The sequence below is a fragment of the Myotis daubentonii genome, chromosome 1 (genome assembly GCF_963259705.1).
Source record: "Myotis daubentonii chromosome 1, mMyoDau2.1, whole genome shotgun sequence".
Taxonomy (NCBI): Eukaryota; Metazoa; Chordata; class Mammalia; order Chiroptera; family Vespertilionidae; genus Myotis; species Myotis daubentonii.
The window spans coordinates 59,485,895-59,504,899 of record NC_081840.1 but is presented as its reverse complement, the minus strand read 5'-3'; the positions used below and the strand labels follow the sequence as shown (position 1 = coordinate 59,504,899).

The 19,005-nt window shown below is 40.2% G+C and overlaps 2 protein-coding genes across 4 annotated transcripts in view; one reads left to right on the top strand and one right to left on the bottom strand.

Moving 5' to 3' along the window:
- COPS2 (COP9 signalosome subunit 2) overlaps positions 1-10,662 on the bottom strand; it is a 33,757-nt gene extending 23,095 nt beyond the window's left edge. For 2 of the 3 annotated variants that reach the window (XM_059701959.1, XM_059701965.1), the window contains exon 1: positions 10,504-10,662. In XM_059701959.1, the coding sequence (XP_059557942.1) occupies positions 10,504-10,557 (54 nt within the window). In that variant the 5' untranslated portion in view covers positions 10,558-10,662. Of the gene's footprint in view, positions 1-8,022; positions 8,086-10,503 lie in introns of all 3 variants that reach the window. The other variant, XM_059701974.1, reaches the window with a different exon arrangement.
- Positions 10,663-10,768: 106 nt separating this feature from the next.
- GALK2 (galactokinase 2) overlaps positions 10,769-19,005 on the top strand; it is a 159,960-nt gene continuing 151,723 nt past the window's right edge. Inside the window, exon 1 of the mRNA XM_059701948.1 lies at positions 10,769-11,017. Within this exon, the coding sequence (XP_059557931.1) occupies positions 10,998-11,017 (20 nt within the window). The 5' untranslated portion in view covers positions 10,769-10,997. The remainder of the gene's footprint in view (positions 11,018-19,005) is intronic.

Sequence of the window (19,005 nt, the reverse complement as noted above, 5' to 3'; positions counted from 1 at the left end):
CCCTAACAGATTAGAAAAAACAACTAGGCCAGGATATGAGAAGAGAGACACAAGCTGAGAGGTACTCATGATGGTAGTAGGATGTGGAGCTGTCAGCAAAGGGGACATTAAAAATATTTTAGGAATTAAAAAGGTTAACTTCAATTACCTGGTGGTTGGTGAAATGATTATAACGTTGTTGAAGACCAGAATCTTTACATTTGATACCATGTCTACCAGAGTGCCTTTCCATTAAATCACTGAATGCCTCTAATAGTGCAAGACTAGCTACCTAAACTTCTGAAGCCTGACTGGCTTCAGACTAATGGTATTTTAAAATTTTAGATGCTTTAACTCCTCGAAATCACATTAACCGAGATACGACTTAATCCAACATTTTGTGAATATATTCTTTTGGTTTTTCATATTGTACTAGGGGCCCGGTGCACGAAATTCGTGCACTGGGTGTGTGTGTGTGGGGGAGTGTCCCTCAGCCCAGCCTGCCCCCTCTCACATACTGGGAGCCCTCAGGCGTTGATCCCCATCACCTTCCAACCGCAGGATCGGCCCCTTGCCCAGGCCTGACGCCTCTGACAGAGGTGTCAGGCCTGGGCAGGGGACCCTCATTTCCCCCCATCACTGGTTCTGCCCCCAGCCCCCTCCGATTGCTGGCTCTGCCCCTTGCCCAGGCCTGATGCCTCAGCCAGAGGCGTAGACCCCCACCACCCTCTGATCACCTGATCGGCCCCTTGCCCAGGCCTGACGCCTCCGCCAGAGGTGTCAGGCTTGGACAGGGGACCCCCATCTTCCCCCGACCACTGGCTCTAGCCCTCGTCCAGGCCTGAGGCCTCTGGCCCAGGAATCATGCCTGGGCAGGGGACCCCCATCTCCCTCTGATCGCTTGCTCCACCCCCCGCCCAAGCCTGACGCCTCTGACCCAGGCTTCAGGCCTGGGCAAGGGGACCATCATATCCCCCCAATCCCCGGCTCAGCCCCCCTCCCAGGCCTGATGCCTTGGCCAGAGGAGTTGACCCTCATCACCCTCCGATCACCAATCACCGGATCGGCCCCTTGACCAGGCCTGAGGCCTCCGGCAGAGGTGTCAGGCCTGGACAGGGGACCCCCAGCTCCCCGCGGTTGCAGGCTCCGCCCCTGCCCAGGCCTAACGCCTCTGGCCTAGGCGTCCGGCCCGGGCAGCGGGGACCCACAGCTGCAGCGGCCCCGCGATCGTGGGCTCCGCTTTAGGCCCAGGCAAGGGACCTCTAGCTCCTGGGACTGCCAGCTTCGACCGTGTCCAGCTCTCATCGCTGGCTCCACCCCTACTTCCTGCTATCACTGGCCAGGGTGGAAAAGGCACCTGATTCTCCGATCATGGCTGGGGGGCAGGGCAAAGGCGGCCCCAGGGCCGCCTTTGCCCTGCCCCCAAGCTCTTAGCTCCCCCCTGGGTTTCCGATCACTGTCAGTGGCAGGGGGCTTCTTCCTGCTTTCCCTTTCGCCTCCCTGCATTGTGCCTACATATGCAAATTAACCACCATCTTGTTGGCAGTTAACTGCCAATCTTAGTTGGCAGTTAACTGCCAATCATAGTTGGCGGTTAATTTGCATTTACCCCATATTAGCCAATGAAAAGGGTATCATCGTACGCCAATTACCATTTTTCTCTTTTATTAGTGTAGATAGATTAAGAAATTGAATGTATATTTTTTGCATAATTGCAATTCAACTCTTCAACGTTATTGCTTCAATGTATAAATACACAAGAATTGGCACAACTGATGTAACTGATTGGCTTCTCATAATTGGGCAGTCTCCTGTTTTGATCAGCAACATCATGTTCATATGGTTTGAACCAGCCTCCATGACACCATTAATCTGTCATTTGTGGCTCAGTGAATCACACCATCAATGTAAGATGTGTATTACAGCAAACTACTTTTCAGTTATTACACTATCATGATTTTTAAATTGATGACATTTTGAAAAGTCTACATTCTGTTTAGATTTCTATTATTTATACTCAATGATACTGATCTTTAGTATATAACCACAATTAGGTACAAGTTGCTCAGACAAATGCAAATTAAGTCTTCCTCCTCTCAAACAACTCTGAGACCAATATGCAAAAATCGAGCAATATAACACAATAAAAGCAGTAACGGAGACACATACTAGGTACAGTGGCAGCTCAAAAAAGGAGTAATCAACTAATCTTGAGTGAGCTAGAGGAAGGAAAAGTTACCTGAACCAGCTCTAAAAGTATGAATAAGAGTTGCCAGAGATGAATGAGGAAGGGCATCTGAAACATAGCAATTAAGGTATGCAAAGGCACGGAAGCTTGAAATGGCACTGCATATTTGGAAGAACCATGGAGAGTTTGGGCTGAAGAACAGGCTCTGTATAATGAGTTGATGAGAGATAAACTGGTGTATAGAACAGAGAAACAAGACTATAGAAGTCTAGCAAGGAGTTTAGATCAAATGGAAAGCTATCAAAGATTTTACAGGTAAATAATCAGATTTGTGTTTTAGGAAGAGAACTCTTGTAGTAATGAAGTAGTCCACTGGATACTCCTACAGCAGTCTGGCCAAGAGATGGAGGTCTGATTCCCAATAGTAGATGAGGGGGGAAAAGGAAGGGAATAGAATTAATATAGAAGATGTTGAGAATGTAAACTAAAAAGGACCCAGCACATGGACACAAGATAAAGGAAAGTTATCTTTAATAACTACAGTGTCATTAGTTAGAATAGGAAATATAGGAAAAGCATTAAGGAAATATTGCTAAACAGAATTCCCTTATATCAGAATAGGAAATAACCGTAATTTGTAAAAGTTAAATAAAATGTTTTTAAAAAGAGAAACTGAGATTTTATTCAATATTTTAAGAATGTTTTAAAAAACAAAAAAAGAATTTAAGCAATATTTGAAAGAGAAACAAGCACTTGAACATTGTTAAAGATATTAAAAAACAACACACTTAATAGTTCCAACCTACTTATATAATAACTCATGTCCTGACAGCTCCCTCAAAGCAATCTGTGATCCATCCACACCACCCAAATCTATTCTTCCTTTCTCAAATATGCCACACAATTTAAAATCTGTGCTTTGGCATCAAATGTTCTCTTTCCTAGGAATTCTAAACCACCTCCCCTCCAAACAAACTTCCCACTTTTCTCCTATGATACTACTCTGCTCTAACACTCCTAGAAAACATATTAATCAGGGTTTACTTTGTGATTCTTTCTTCAACTCTTCTTAGCAAACTAAATCTTCTTAGTCAAGCTTCTACATGACATTCATCTCTCCAACTTGAGGCCTTGTGTGTATGTTGTTCTCACCCCTCACCTGAGCTGCCATGAACTTCTCAAAAGCAGAAGCTTTTTCTTCCTCATCTTGGTATCCCCAGAGCCTGGTATACTACAAAATGCCCAATGAAGTGTTTGCATAATTGAAATGAAAAGTGGCTGAATGTTCCAAAATAACACAATACACAATAGCCAGCAGATGTCGGAATGCAGCCACTGCTGAACAGGGTCAGCTCCAAGTTCACCTACTTATTCCTGTGTCTGTTGCCAACAGATTTCTCAAGAATGTGCTCTAGGAAAACAAGAGTCAGCATTGACTACAGCTAGATAAGCTTTACTAGATGCTGGGCACACAGGTGAAGGGTAATGTCCCATCTATCCTTCTATATAATAAAAGGCTAATTAATATACAAATCAACAGAACAGCAATCGGTCGCTATGATGCTCACTGACCACCGGGGGGCATATGCTCAATGCAGGAGCTGCCCCCTGGTGGTCTGTGCCCTCTCTCAGCCAGAAGCCCAGCTCACAGCTGGTGAGCGTAGCAGTGGTGGTGGGAACCTCTCCCACCTCCGCGGCAGTGCTAAGGATGTCCAACTGACGGCTTAGGCCCACTCCCTGTGGGACATCCCCCCAGGGGTTCTGGACTGCGAGAGGATGCAGGCTGGGCTGAGGGACCCCCCAAGTGCACAAATTTCATGCACTGGGCCTCTAGTTATCCATAAGGACTAGATATAATCCAAGTGCTAGGCCAGTGATGACGAACCTATGACACGCGTGTCAGAGGTGACACACAAACTCATTTTTTTGGTTGAATTTTCTTTGTTAAATGGAATTTAAATATATAAAATAAATATCAAAAATATAAGTCTTTGTTTTATTATGGTTGCAAATATCAAAAAATTTCTATATGTGACACAGCACCAAAGTTAGGGTTTTTCAAAATGCTGACACGCCGAGCTCAAAAGGTTCGCCATCACTATGCTAGGCAGTCATTTATGATTTAGCCATTCATAAAGTTATCCAAACTTTAAAAAAATTTCACTCGTTAATGTGTCTTAATTTGTTATCAATGGTGTTAATTAGAATATTCTTTTATAATATTTGTCCTAAATTTTCAGTCTTCAAATTAAATTTCCCCCAAAGACATCATAAAAGTCATTAGACCTGGACTGTACTCTAGTGCGTGTGTGTATATACACAAATACATACACATATACATACACACACACACACACACATATTAATTGATTTCAGAAAGGAAGGGTGAGGTAGAGAAAGACAGAAATATCAATGATGTGAATCACTGATCGGCTTGCCCCCCCCACTGGGAATTGAACCCAAAACCAGAGCATGTGCCCTGACCAGGAAATGAACCATGACCTTCTGATTCATAGGTTGACACTCAACCACCGAGCCACTCTGGCAAGGCTACACTCTAGTTCTGACTCTCCCACTAATTTGTTGTATAAATTTAGGTAAGTCACTAACACTCCATGCTTCAGTTCCTCTTCTGTCAAATGTGGGGGTGGAACTCTACAGGAAGTTTCTAATTCCCTCTGAGGTCTGTATTTTCATTTTGAGATATAGTATATGATTGTAAATTCACTCTGTTGAGTATTCAGAGTTTATATATTTAAGTTAGGAGTGAATGAAAAGATTTAAGTTTATCTTATTCTTAGCATATAAGAACTATCTCCCATTCCTATGTTTTTAGTTATCCTTGTTTGAATCTCTCTAATTTCATTATACAGGGTAAACTTATGAAGTAATGTAATAGGCCTTTTTAAAAATGCACCAAAACTTATATTTAAAGAGGTAGTGAAATTATTCTAATTATACTGACATGGATAATAAAACTTCTGAAATTCTCAAGAAAACTCACTTCATTAATTAGATGTTTCTACCTAAAACAGAATCATTCAGTTTGATGGCCCAACTTATCAAAAGTGATTCTGAATATAATTTTCAACACTTACAAATAGGACAAGACCTGGCTACAGCTGAAGTTAAAAGGGGGAAAAAAAAAAGCTGCACATTGTTTATAACAGCAAAAGAAAACAGGCCAATTTTTTTAAAATAGTAGTATACATCTTACTAGTTTTTATTTATTTATTTAATATATATTTTATTGATTTTCTACAGAGCGGAAGGGAGAGGGATAGAGAGGTAGAAACATCGATGAGAGACAAGCATCGACCAGATGCCTCCTGCACACCTCCCACTGGGGATGTGCTTGCAACCCAAGTACATGCCCTTGACCGGAATTGAACCTGAGACCCTTCAGTCCCCAGGCTGACGCTCTATCCAGTGAGCTAAACCGGCCAGGGCGGCCAAATTTTTATTACAAGGGAACTAATGGTTAAAGTATGGGATATCCATACAATCAATGCAGCTGTAAAAAGAAAGAAGTAAGCTCTTTGTATACTTACATGGAACAATTTCTAAGACAAATTAAAAAAATTTTGAGCAATGACAAAAATCACTGTCTGGCCTCCCAAGATCAAAGTAAAATTTGTGTTTATCATTTGTACTCTGAAACCTGCCCCCTCTCCTCCCAGCAATAAAAGTAATATAGGTTCACTGTGAAAGGTTTTTAAGAAACGAATAAATTTTAATTTTCTGGCACTTTTCAGATATTTTTCCGTATTTTTCCCCACTCAACAAAATAAATTTTATTCCCTCCCAATAACACTGTAATAGAAATTATATATTTATGATGGAGATATATTCACTATGTGCACAGCATTAACTAACCTTTCCCCTACCAGGTAAAGATTTTCAATGACAGTACTCCTCCTACAGAGAAGACAGAGCAACCCATCTCCCTCTCTACAGTGAGGCAGTGTTCACAGATCAGAGAGACCTTCCTGGGATTTTCCCATTAGAGCTAGTAGAGAACATCCTCTTACCTTTGGGGTTATGATACTAGGAAGATGCCACATTACATCTTATATACTGTGAAGGCAATTAAGCCAACACAGTGAAGAAAGCAGCCCAAGAAGAGAGATGGACACAGTAAAAGATGTAGCACCATTACCTGAACCTGTGAATCCAAGCATACCTATATTTTCTGGTGATTTGAGCCTATATATGCTTTCTCATTTAGACTAGTTTGACATGTATTCGTGTCCCTTATCCAAGAGCCCTGACCAATACAAGTTATCAAGAGTTGTTCATATCACTTAATAGTCCTTAGAACAGGGGTCCTCAAACTACGGCCCGCGGGCCACATGCAAATACAAATATTGTATTTGTTCCCATTTTGTTTTTTTACTTCAAAATAAGATATGTGCAGTGTGCACAGGAATTTGTTCATAGTTTTTTTTTTTAAACTACAGTCCGGCCCTCCAATGGTCTGAGGGACAGTGAACTGGCCCCGTTTAAAAAGTTTGAGGACCTCTGCTTTAGAAGCATGGTTTGAAATGCTGACATAGCATTCCATCATATGAATATACAATAATATGTATCATTATCTTATTATATTAATAGTATTAGTGCCCCCCTACTATTGATAATTTGGGGCTCTTTCCAATTTTTTATAATTAAACACATTATGTTTCTTTTAGAAGCCTCAACTGTACAATTAAATTTCATTTTCATGAAGACCATATTCAGCATAGAAAACAATGCCCCAGACTTAAAAGAGGTATAGTGTTTAAAAATCTATTATTTAAAGATCCTCAACATTTTCTTTGCCAAGCAATAAGTTATTGGGACAACGGTCTCAGAGAAAAATAACCTCCCAGCTCCTTATATGCACAATGAATGACAAAGTGAGAACCTTTATACTAAACTCACAAATCCCTAAAGCTACTCTTTTGTCCTGGTCTTATATCGATCTATCAGTTCTTTTTCAAACTAGATTATATACTCTGTATACATCAATTCAAAGTATTTTTAAAAAACAGAAGTTAGTGCCCAGCCAGTGTGGCTCAGTGGCTGAGTACTGACCTATGAACCAGGAGGTCACAGTTTGATTCCCAATTAGGGCACATGCCTAGGTTGCAGCTCAGTACCCAGAAGGGGGTGTGCAGAAGGCAGCTGATCAATGATTCTCTCTCATCACTGATGTTTCTACTTCTCTCTCCCTCTCTGAAATCAGTAAAAATATATTAAAAAACACAACACAAACTTTTAATTTGTTAAATCATGTTCCAAGATCTTTATAACATGAGAAACTAATGTTCAAGCCATTATTTTCTGCTGACCTTCATAAAATGGTGACAAATAAGAGATTCTGTAAGATATTCTATAGCTAAGACTCTTACTTCCCAAAGAAGTAGACAAAAAGAAGTAAATTTTTAGGGCATTTAGTAAAACAAGAAAGACAATACTAGTAAACATTCCTTCACTAATCACAACTATAAGCTTGGCTAAGGCAATATAATGAGGCTCAAAGCTTGGAAATACATTTAACCAAAGTGGAATTATTCTACCTTTTTTGACAATTTCTCCCCTTTGTAATACACTTAAATGCAAATGTACAATGCCCTAGCTATCATAGGATCTACTAAAAAATAACTTTTGGTATGAAGTCAATCTGTTTTAAACCCTTTCTAAAAAGATTAGAAATAATAAGCAATTTCATGCTAGAATGACTGGACTATAGAATCACAGTACAATAAACTCATCAATGGCCTTATGAACTTACTGAATGGCACTATAGTCTTTAGTATTATTACACTAGCAATCTATAAATCTGTAAAAGTAGCATTAGATTAAAAGACATTTACCATCTCCTACTTCTTCATTCCCTGCCACATAAATTCCTATGCTTAGAAAGTGCCTGCTTCCGCCTATAATAAAAATAAAAAAGATCTTAGAAGTCAAGAATATTGAATTTCTTTTATGTTTTTTCTTCTTTTTTAACCAAATTTATTCTCCTTTCTTTAAGATCTTAGGCACAAATCATTATTTACTTTCTTGGACTAATGTTCTATAGTTTTAGAAACAGACTTTTACTTTTTCCAATGGTAGCATAACTACCTATTTCCAATACACTGGGCAAGAACAAAAAGTACCTTAGGCATTAAAATTTATCAAGCGACAACCTATAAAAGATATGCTGAATATATCTGTGGTTGGAAATCTTCATGACTTTGGTTAACATTTTGACTAAAATGAGGTGATGGCAAAATTTCCAACAAACAATACATTTTTTAGATAAAAAAGAAGCTTCCCTAAAACAGGAAGTCAATTCTGTAGACTCTTTAAATCCTAAGAAACAAACAAACAAAAAAGACCCAGGGAAATAAGTATTAAAACAAAACAAAACACCGAACTTCCCTATTAGCAACACGTAAGTATGAAATGGCAACCAACCCTTTAATCTTTTTAAAAAATGCATAATAGTTTAAGGATATTAACTAAAGCAGTAAAAAATAAATTACTAAATAAAATTTATGCCACCAAAAGAGTTTAACTAGTAGTAAACAGAGCATAAACGCTTTCACTACTTGACATCTGAGTGGGAATCCAGAATGGTATCTATGCAAGTGAGATATGGGGAGAGGAGCAACTATTCAACAGAACGCTGGGGGAAATTTTTTCATTTAAGTAACATCTTACTTTTATGGGCAAGGAATGTTCAAAAAAGACAAAACAACTGTATATTCAACTTTATGCTGTACATGCAGTACAGGCCCTAAAAGGCTTCAGAAACATAGTCAAGTTAAACAACGTGTGTTTAATTAAAATTCTTACAAAAATGGAGTACTTCATGGGACAATAGGATTCTCACCACCTTCCCTCCATTATATGCTTAATGTAGATGACTTTCAAGTTAATCATAGTGCTAATAAGTCATTTATGTATTGAGAACTATCGGTAAGACATAAGCAGAAACATTTAAAAACACACATTTAAAAGAAAAGGAACACTTCCATACTTACAAATATGGTAATATAAACGTGTCATAAAAAAATGCCTAGGATATCACAAGTAACATGTTCTTAATAAACTCAAGGCATTGCCTACAACTAACTGGTTTGGTTTGTACAACCTAAAAATGTAAGGCAGAGATAATAGCCATTAGCAAAACTTCACATCTAACTTCAACAATGTCCAAGACCTCTACCATGACTTTCAGGTAATATTAGTAAGCACCCCCTTTCCCTTTTGCAGATGTGCCTTCTTTTAAAATGGAAAGAGTAATTGGAAATGACTTTACAAAGAAGTTTTACACTAATCCAAAAAACGACTATTTATAGCTTGAGACTCTCTGGCACTTAAAATATAAGAGGGGCCAGACCTCCCTCAACTTCACCATAATGCAGCATCACTACAATATACAAGAACCGTGCAAAAAGACGCCCCCCAAAACAAACAAACAAACAATACAAAAAAGCAAGCTGACGTTGATTCTTGGGCCCCTTTATCTTATGTTGAAATGTTAGTGAATTTAAAAAAAAACACGTGTAAATAAATTAAACACTGAATACTTAAAAGTCACCATTCAGTTGCACACATTTATGTCTTCACTGCTGGTATTTTTAACTTTGAATCCTGGGAAATTTCTGTCAATCCCCTGGTTACCCTACCCCCCCCCCCCCCCAATCAAAACAAACAAAAAGCAGAATCTCCTCCCCAGCTTTTCTCTTTAAACACAACTAGTTCAACTACTTTTTCCCAGCTATTTTTGCTCTAAATTCTCCACGGCACTTTTACCCTTAAACCAAAACGAATCCTGGACAGGACTAATTAAGCTATGTTTCCAGGAGACGTATAAACGCCGTTTCATGGTCGGGCCCGGGAGTAGCAAGGCCCCCCCGGTTTCAGACCCTTCCCCCAGCATGTGCACCCGCTCAGTTCAAGGGGGAAGCAGGGGGCCCGCAGTGCTGGGCCCGACAGGGCAGAGCCGGGGCCTAGACCACTTCACGGTCCCCGCGGCGGCTCGCGCGGCGGGAGGAGGTAGCGGCCCCGAGAACCGGGCGCCGGAGGCCTGAGGCGTCCAAGTGAGCGAGGGAGGCGACCGGACTAGGAGCGCAATGCTCCAGACCCCCTACGCTGCCTCCCTTACCCTCCCCTCCCCCATGCAGGAGCAGCAGGGCCCCGGCCAGTGCGGGAATGGGGAGGAGGTAAACCCGTCCTGTCACTGCACCTGGAGAAGTTGGAAGGAGCACATGTTTTACGGGGAGAGGCCGCGGCCGCCCCGGCCCTGGCCCCTAAAGACAGAAACGCCCTCCAGCCCCAGAGGTCCGTCCCCTGCGCCTCACCAGGTCGTAGTCCTCCTCATCATCGCACATGAAATCATCTTCCATGTCAGACATCTTGGCCGGGAAAAGGGGGAGGGGGAGGAGAAATTGGAGACAACCTCCTCCCACAATCCTCCGCGGTTCAGAGGCGTCACTCCCAGCTTCTCGTCGCCTTCCCGTCGCTCTTAGAGGAGTTGAATGTTTCCTTCCGGAACTAACGCGCTCGGCGTTGAGAGGTTTCGCTACGACCCCAAAAGGGAGCGCACCGCTCTCTCTTCCTGCGAAACGGTTGGTGCCTTAGCAACCAAACCTAGCAACTGGGGCAGAGTCTGGTGCTGCGGAGCTCAGCTGAAGAAGGGTCTTGGAAACTTTGCACTCGCACACGTCGCGCCTTTTCCAGCCTCCTAGGCTAGGGAACGGTCCCCTCCCTTGCCTGGGGCTCTGGAACCATCTCATTCTGGTGAAAGTAAGAGGCAGCCTAGGACCAGAAGCCTTTCGCGGAGAAAAGGGGTGACATGCCCATCCTGTATGACAGGTAGTATTTCTGCCATCATTATTTACATGCGTTTTTAGCCCGCACATTGTGGTGGGTGTTCCTGTGAATTTTGGAAACTTTTTCAGCAGTAGAGTTTACACGAAATGTTTGTTGTATTTGTAGTGGGCAAAAACGATTCTGTGGATATCCCAAATTAGTTAAGCATCGATCAACTGAGACGCCCCAGGTCTTATTCAGTTGTTCAACGAATTATAAACTGACCTTTACTGCCCTTAGGACCAAATTAAGGTAGCAGTTAACGACTGGTTTTTTAAAATGCATTATTACACAAAGTCATTAGCATGATCCGAAACAAGAAAATGAAATAAAGGGGAAAAAACTGCTTCTAAAACAACACATTCCTTATGAACGTCCAGTTCTGCCCACTTAAGTCCACAAATCTTATATAGTTATAGCACAGATGTAATTTCTTTTTGTTACATACCTAGTTATGTAACAGCGTAAAACATGTTATTGAGAATGATTATTTTAATGGTTGTTTAATAATCTCTCTGTTGAATGAACCAATGCAACTTAATTTACTTAAGCTGACATTTTGATACATTTAGAATTTTGCAAACATACCACTATTTTAAACAGTCTTGCAGTGAATAAATTCGTCATTTTATTTTGTCTTAGAAAAAAGTCAAAGGAGGATAGAGGCTGGATTTTTTTAGTAATCACTTGAATCGACATTTTTGGTCATGATTCTTAAAAGTCCTATAACAATAACACTGTCTAACATAACAAAGTTTTCCTAATAGTCTTTTCCTCCCAATGTCTTATTATAAGACATTTCAAACATACAGTAAAATTGAAACATGTGTATTCCCACTATCAGCCTTATTTGTGTGTGTATGTATTTCCTGAATCAATTAAAAATAAGGTGCAGAGCCCTAACTGGTTTGGCTCAGTGGATAGAGCGTTGTCCTGGGAACTGAAGGGTCACGGGTTCAATTCTGGCCAAGGGCATGTACCTTGGTTGTGGGCACATCCCCAGTAGGGGGTGTGCAGGAGGCAGCTGATTGATGTTTCTCTCTCATCAATGTTTCTAACTCTCTATCCCTTCTCCCTTCCTCTCTGTAAAAAATGAATAAAATATATTTAAAAAAATAAGATGCAGATATCATGACATATCACTCTTAAATGCAGCTATGTGTGTTTCCTAAAAATAAGGACATTTGCTTATGTAATCACAACATCATTATTACACTAAGGAATTAATCATTCCTTGATATTATCTAGTAGCCAGTACATGTTTAAAATTTCCTTATTAAGTATATAATTTTAGAATTGGAAGAGCCTTTAATGATATCACTTTAAAGTTCAAGGCTTCCCAAGCATGACAGTTCATTAAATTATAGCTTCCCAAACTCCATACCAGAGATTCTGATTCAGTAGATCTGGGGTAGAGCTCAGCAATCTGTTAACCTGTAACCTTAAAACAAAACAACATCTCCCTATAACTGGGGTGACTATTCATCCCAGTTTGCCTGGGGAACAACCTTAATTTAGTACTGTTTTCCCACAAAAATAATTAGTAACATTTATCACTTCAGAAGTTTAGACAATAAATCACATGGTTACTCTACCTGAAATTAATAATTCTTCCTCAAAAGAGAAAATAGAATTCAAAGGTGGTCAAGAGATTTATTTGCTCAGAGTAATCAGAGCTATACAGTTTTGCTTTTTAGTCATTAATAATTTTGAAGTTATCAACCATGTACATAATGATTACATAATGTAAATGTATAAAAATTCATTTAGATTGAATTTATATAATTTGCTGCTTTTTAATATAATTACTTACTTCTACAATAGAGAGAAAGAATTGGTCAAGTAAATCATACTATCCTTGGCCATCTCCAAATTTAGTAATCCAATCTGGAAATTTGCTTAGAGCAGTTAAATAGGTCTTCACAGTACTTAAAGGCACACTCCTTGTGTACAAATAAACATGTTAATTAAGTAATCTTTCTTTGCCGGGAATGCCTGTTGTCCTTAAAAGTTCATTTAAATGTCACCTCATTTACACAGCTCATTCTGAATACTTTGTACAGTTATGACATTCTTTTTCTTGATATCAATTTTACTCAATGGTAACTAATACATTTTTATTTTGATGGCGCATTGATGTGCTTAAGACATAAGCAGAAACATTTAAAAACACTCAGGTGCTGGGTGCCCATGAGGAGCCCTCCCCGCACCCACACGGTGTCTTCCGGGTGAGCCAGGTCGCAGTCACTGGGACCACAGGAGCCAGTCAGGCTCCCCGTGGGTTGGCGCAGGAGCTGGTCTGCAAGGCTGGTTGGGAGAGAGCGTGCTGCCCTCCCGGCTTCTGTGCATTGCCACTGGGCGGCCCAGAGGCCCACACTGCACCCCAGCCCACAGCGTCTGGCTGCGGTCACCACATCTTCGTGTGGGGGACTTGGGTGCCATGATGCAGGTGGAGGGGGGTGCGCGGGGCCCCGGGGGCCCAAGTGCTGCCCATGGCCCAGAGGTCAGCTGGGACCTCCCCTTCTATGCCACACTTGTGCTTCAATGGCAGGCCAGGCCTAGGGATCGTACCTGTGCACGAATTTTATGCACCACACCTCTAGTTGTTATATAGCACTAGAAATGGACATGGGGAAATACCTAGTAGTAGAATGGTTGGATCATATAGTAGGTGTATGTTTAACTTTTAAGAAACTACCACATCGTTTTCCTAACTGGTTTTGCAATTTTGTATATCCATCAAGAGTGTTTAAGAGTTCCAGTTGTACCACATCCTTGCCAACAGGTAGTGTGGTCAGTTTTAAGATTAGTCCTCTAGTAGGAGTGTAGTGGTATATCATTGTGGGTTTAATTTTCATTTTCTTTGACTAATGTTGAACATCTTTTCATGTGCCTATTTATCATCCATGCATCTTCTTTGGTAAAGTATCTCTTCAGTTCTTTCGCCCATTTATTGTTGTTGTTGTTAATCCTCACCTGAGGATATTTTTCCCACTGATTTTTTTAAAGAGAGTGGAAGGGAGGGAGGAGGAGAGAGTGAAAAACATTGATGTGAGAGAGACACATCGATCAGTTGCCTCTTTGATTGCGCCCCAACCTGGGCCAGGGTTCAACCTGTGTCCTTGACTGACCGGAAATAGAACTGGTGCAGGGAGGCCCAGTTCTACACTCTAACCACTGAGAAACAGTGCCTCTTTTGCCCATTTTAAAATTGGGTTGTCTTATTACTATTGAGTTGTAAGAATTCTTTATGCTTTTTGTGTTGTTTTTAAGGAATATTTGCCCCACCAATAAATTCAATCATAAGAAAGAATTAATAAAAGAATATCATAAAGCATAAAAAACCCCAGAGTCTGTAAAAACAGTTTTTGCCTTCAGGGAGCTTATAGTCTAAATATATAGAGTCTAATACAGTAGTTACAGCTCTCAATTGGAATTGAGATATAAGTGTAAAATATATACTGGACTTTGGAGAGTTCCTATGAAAAAGTAAAATACCTGAACAATTTTTATATTGATTATATTTTGAAATAATATTTTGGATATATTGGGTAAAATATATTATTATTAAAGTTAATTTCATGTATTTCTACTCATTTAAAAATGACTTATAGAAAATTCAGATTTGACTTGGGGTGGTGAACACATAATACAATATACGGATGACATATTATAGAATTGTATACCTGGAACCTACATATTTTTATTAGCCAATGTTACCTCACTGAATTCAATAAAAAGATTTAAAAAAGAAAATTTTAAATATTTGGCTTGTATTGTAGAATATGTTTCAGTGGGTTTGCGCCCAAGATTGTCCATTTCTAATAAGTTGCCAGGTGATGCTGGTGCTGGTCTGACTACACTTTGAGTAGCAAGACTCTAGACTAGAGAGAAGAAAACACACAAGTAATGACATACTGGTGTGATCATTTCTATGGCTGGGCAAGAAGAGGGTGTTTAGAAGTGTAGTTACTGTTTTTCACTCTGCAAAACAATCTGTATTTGTTAAAGCATTTTTGCACAGACAATTCTGTTCCCCTCATATTGATTTATAAATGATTAGTATGCTATATTTAACTACATAAATATATATTTATCTGAATCATGAGCTTATCTTTTGCCTTTATTTAAATGATTATATACTAGAGGGATGTATCTACTAGTACTAGTATTCTAAGCTTTATATTTTTGTAATGTATTTTTATTGATTTCAGAGAAGAAGGGAGAGGGAGAGAGAGATAGAAACATCAATGATGAGAGGGAATCATTGGTTGACTACTTCCTGCATGCCCCCAAAGGGGATCGAGCCCTCAACCCCGGCATGTGCCCTTGGCCGGAGTCCAATCGGGACCCTTCAGTCTGCAGGCCGACGCTCTATCCGCTGAGCCAAACCGTCTAGGGCTCTATTCTACATAGAGATGAATAAGGATCATTATAAAGAAGACATTAAAGAAGTATAATATTTTATCATAATGGAAAAATACACAAAATAGTTTGCTGAACTGGATTCTCCCAATTGTGAGCAATACTTCTTTTTAAAAAAAATTATGTCAAGACAGGAAATATTTTCTAGAAGTTGCACAAACAGAGTAACCTACAGAAATAACATTATTTCAGATAAATGACCTATGGCAGCGATTTTCAACCTTTTTCATCTCATGGCACACATAAACTAATTATGTGTTTTTATATGTGTTTTTATATGAGTGGAAGGGAGGGAGGAGGAGAGAGTGAAAAACATTGATCTGAGAGAGACACATGGATCAGTTGCCTGTTTGATTGTGCCCCAACCTGGGCCAGGGTTCAACCTTTGTCCTTGACTGACCGGAAATAGAACTGGTGCGGGGCCTACAATTCTTCCAAAATTAGAATTCTACTGAACACCCCAAAAAATTTTCATGCCGATCTGACCAAAAATAGGTATAATTTTGATTTATTCACATGAGATGGCTATTGTATTGGCTGTTGTAATTTTTTAATTTGATAGTCTAAGGCAGTGGTCAGCAAAATCATTAGTCAACAGAGCCAAATATCAACAGTACAACGATTGAAATTTCTTTTAGAGCCAAATTTTTTAAATTGTTTTATTGCTTAAAGTATTAGAAAGAGTATTGCATATGTCTCCTTTTTTCCCTGCCCTTGACAATCCCCTGGCCTCCCCTACCCCCCAGTGTCTTATGTCCATTGGTTATGCTTATATGCATGCATACAAGTCCTTCGGTTGATCTCTTACCCTCCCCTCCTGCCCCCCAACCCTCCCCAGCCTTCCCCCTGCAGTTTGACAGTTTGTTCGAGGCTGCTCTGCCTCTGTATCTATTTTTGTTCATAAGTTTATAATGGTCTTTATTATTCAGAAATGAGTGAGATCATGTGGTGTTTTTCCTTCATTGACTGGCTTATTTCACTTAGCATAATGCTCTCCAGTTCCATCCATGCTGTTGCAAATGGTAAGAATTCCTTCTTTTCTACAGCAGCATAGTATTCCATCATGTAGATGTACCACAGTTTTCTAATCCATTCATCTACTGATGGGCACTTAGGCTGTTTCCAGATCTTAGCTATGGTGAATTGTGCTGCTATGAACATTGGGGTGCATATATCCTTTCTGACTGGTGTTTCTGGTTTCTTGGGATATATTCCTAGAAGTGGGATCACGGGGTCAAATGGGAGTTCCATTTTTAGTTTTTTGAGGAAACTCCATACTGTCTTCTATAGTGAGAGCCAAATTTTTTAAACTTAAACTATATAGGTAGGTACATTGTTATTAACTTAATTAGGGTACTCCTAAGGCTTAGGAAGAGTCACACTCAAGGGGCCAAAGAGCCGCATGTGGCTCGAGAGCCGCAGTTTACCGACCATGGGAAGGGAAAGAGGTCAGTGCTCCTGACTAAATAGTCAGGTATTGCATGTTTTAAAATTTTTTGCAGCACACCAGTGTGCCTCTTGTGGTACACCAGTTGAAAATTGCTAATCTATGGTCCTAGAGACGTAGTTTTGAAGGTAGAGATGGGGACAGGAAACAGAGAAAATTTCTTGAAGGAAGTGATTGAAAATTAAAAAATAAATCCTCATCCAAGGATATTTTTTCCATTGGCTTTTTTTAGAGAGAGCGGAGAGGAGGGAGAGGGGAGGGGAGAGAGAGAGAGAGAGAGAAACATCAGTGTGAGAGAAACACATCTATTGGTTGCCTTTCTCTGCGGATGCTTCTGCCACTGAACCAGTCAGGGCTGGAGGAAGTGATTTTTTAAGCCGAGACCTAACATATGTAGGAGTTGGCCCGAACACTCATGATTTTACTTTGAATTTGGATCACGTTTTTGTTTTGTTAGATTTTGATGTTTATTTTGTTTGTTACAATACTTTAATATCTAAACAGAAACAAATAACCTTTGAGGGGAAACAATGTCAAGTTTACTAATTAGATTTATGTTTAAGAATCTATCATGAAATACTGTTACCTTGTTAGCTTATAATTAAGACTCTAAACCAGAGGTTCTCAACCTGTGGGTCGTGACCCCTTTTGGGGTCGAACGACCCTTTCACAGGGGTTGCCTAAGACCATCGGAAAACACATATATAATTACATATTGTTTTTGTGATTAATCACTATGCTTTATGTTCAATTTGTAACAATGAAAATACATCCTGCATATCAGATATTTACATTACGATTCATAACAGTAGCAAAATTACAGTTATGAAGTAGCAACGAAAATAATTTTATGGTTGGGGGTCACCACAACATGAGGAACTGTATTAAAGGGTCGCAGCATTAGGAAGGTTGAGAACCACTGCTCTAGAGGGTGCTTTCGAGTCTGTATCAGTTTTACTGAGACTGCCCTAGAAGTGTATGCAAGATCCAAACTAATACTTTGCCATCAGGTTTCATTTAACAAATTTAATATTTGGTCATCTGCTGGGGTCCAACACCAGCAGGTCCAGGGGTCCCCCAAAGGTGTGGACGGAGTCGGCGAAGAAGGAATGACACGGAGACAGCGTTCAGTTGATCAGCAGCCTTGCCAGGATCTCTAGCCACAATCTCCAGCCAAGTTCTGGTCTGGATCTCCAGAGAGGTTCTGCTCAGGTTCTCCAGTCAGGTTCAGTCACCAGGTTCTAGTCAGGCTCTCCTGCCAATCTCCGCAGTCAGGTTCAGTCCAGGATCCCCTGCCATGCTCTCTCGCCAGGCTCCGCCTCCAGGCTCCGAGGCCAGTCCCTGTCCAGGATCCTCCGGCATGCTCTCGCCAGCGAAGTTCTTCTGTCTCTAGAGAACGTTCTGTGTAGGTTCTGTGCCTAGGCTCTGTCTCTCTTGGTCCTGTCTTCCAAGCCCTGTGTCTTGCTGTCTTGTTACATCTGTATTTATACCAGTTCATTTTAATCCTGTCAATCTCTATTACAAAGGTTAGGGCGTTTCTTATCTCCATTCCAGGGAGTAAAGATTATGTAGCTTAAGCATGATTGTTTGTAGTTAAATTGATTAACTACCCACCTGGCACTTAGTTAAGGAGTTTCATCCCCTCCCTAACTTCAGGGAAAAATCCCTACCTGGGGAAACAACCTTTCTCGGATAGGTGACCTTGGTTAAAACACAGCGCCAAGAAGGTGAGCAAACACATTAAGAACCGTATGCCATATATGCCAGGTCCCTTGAAACAGCAAGGATGGACCGGCTCCCGGCAGTCATCAAATACACATTCAGTAGAAAATATTCTTTTATGAAACAGAGTTTCTATAGTCATTGCATTCATTTAAAAATATTATATGAGATGAGTTTGTTGGGACTAATAACAATGTTTGCAAAGTTTAAAAAATGATCTGTTCTTTTCCATATTTATTAATGTTCCTAAAAGTTTTACTTTTTTTTTTTTTTTACTTAGATTCTCTCCTTCTTCACACCTATTTACAGAAGTGACGATAATGCCTCCTCTTACTCACGAGTAAACCAGAATAAACACCATACTAGGATTTATTGGGGTTCAAAAAGATATAATCTC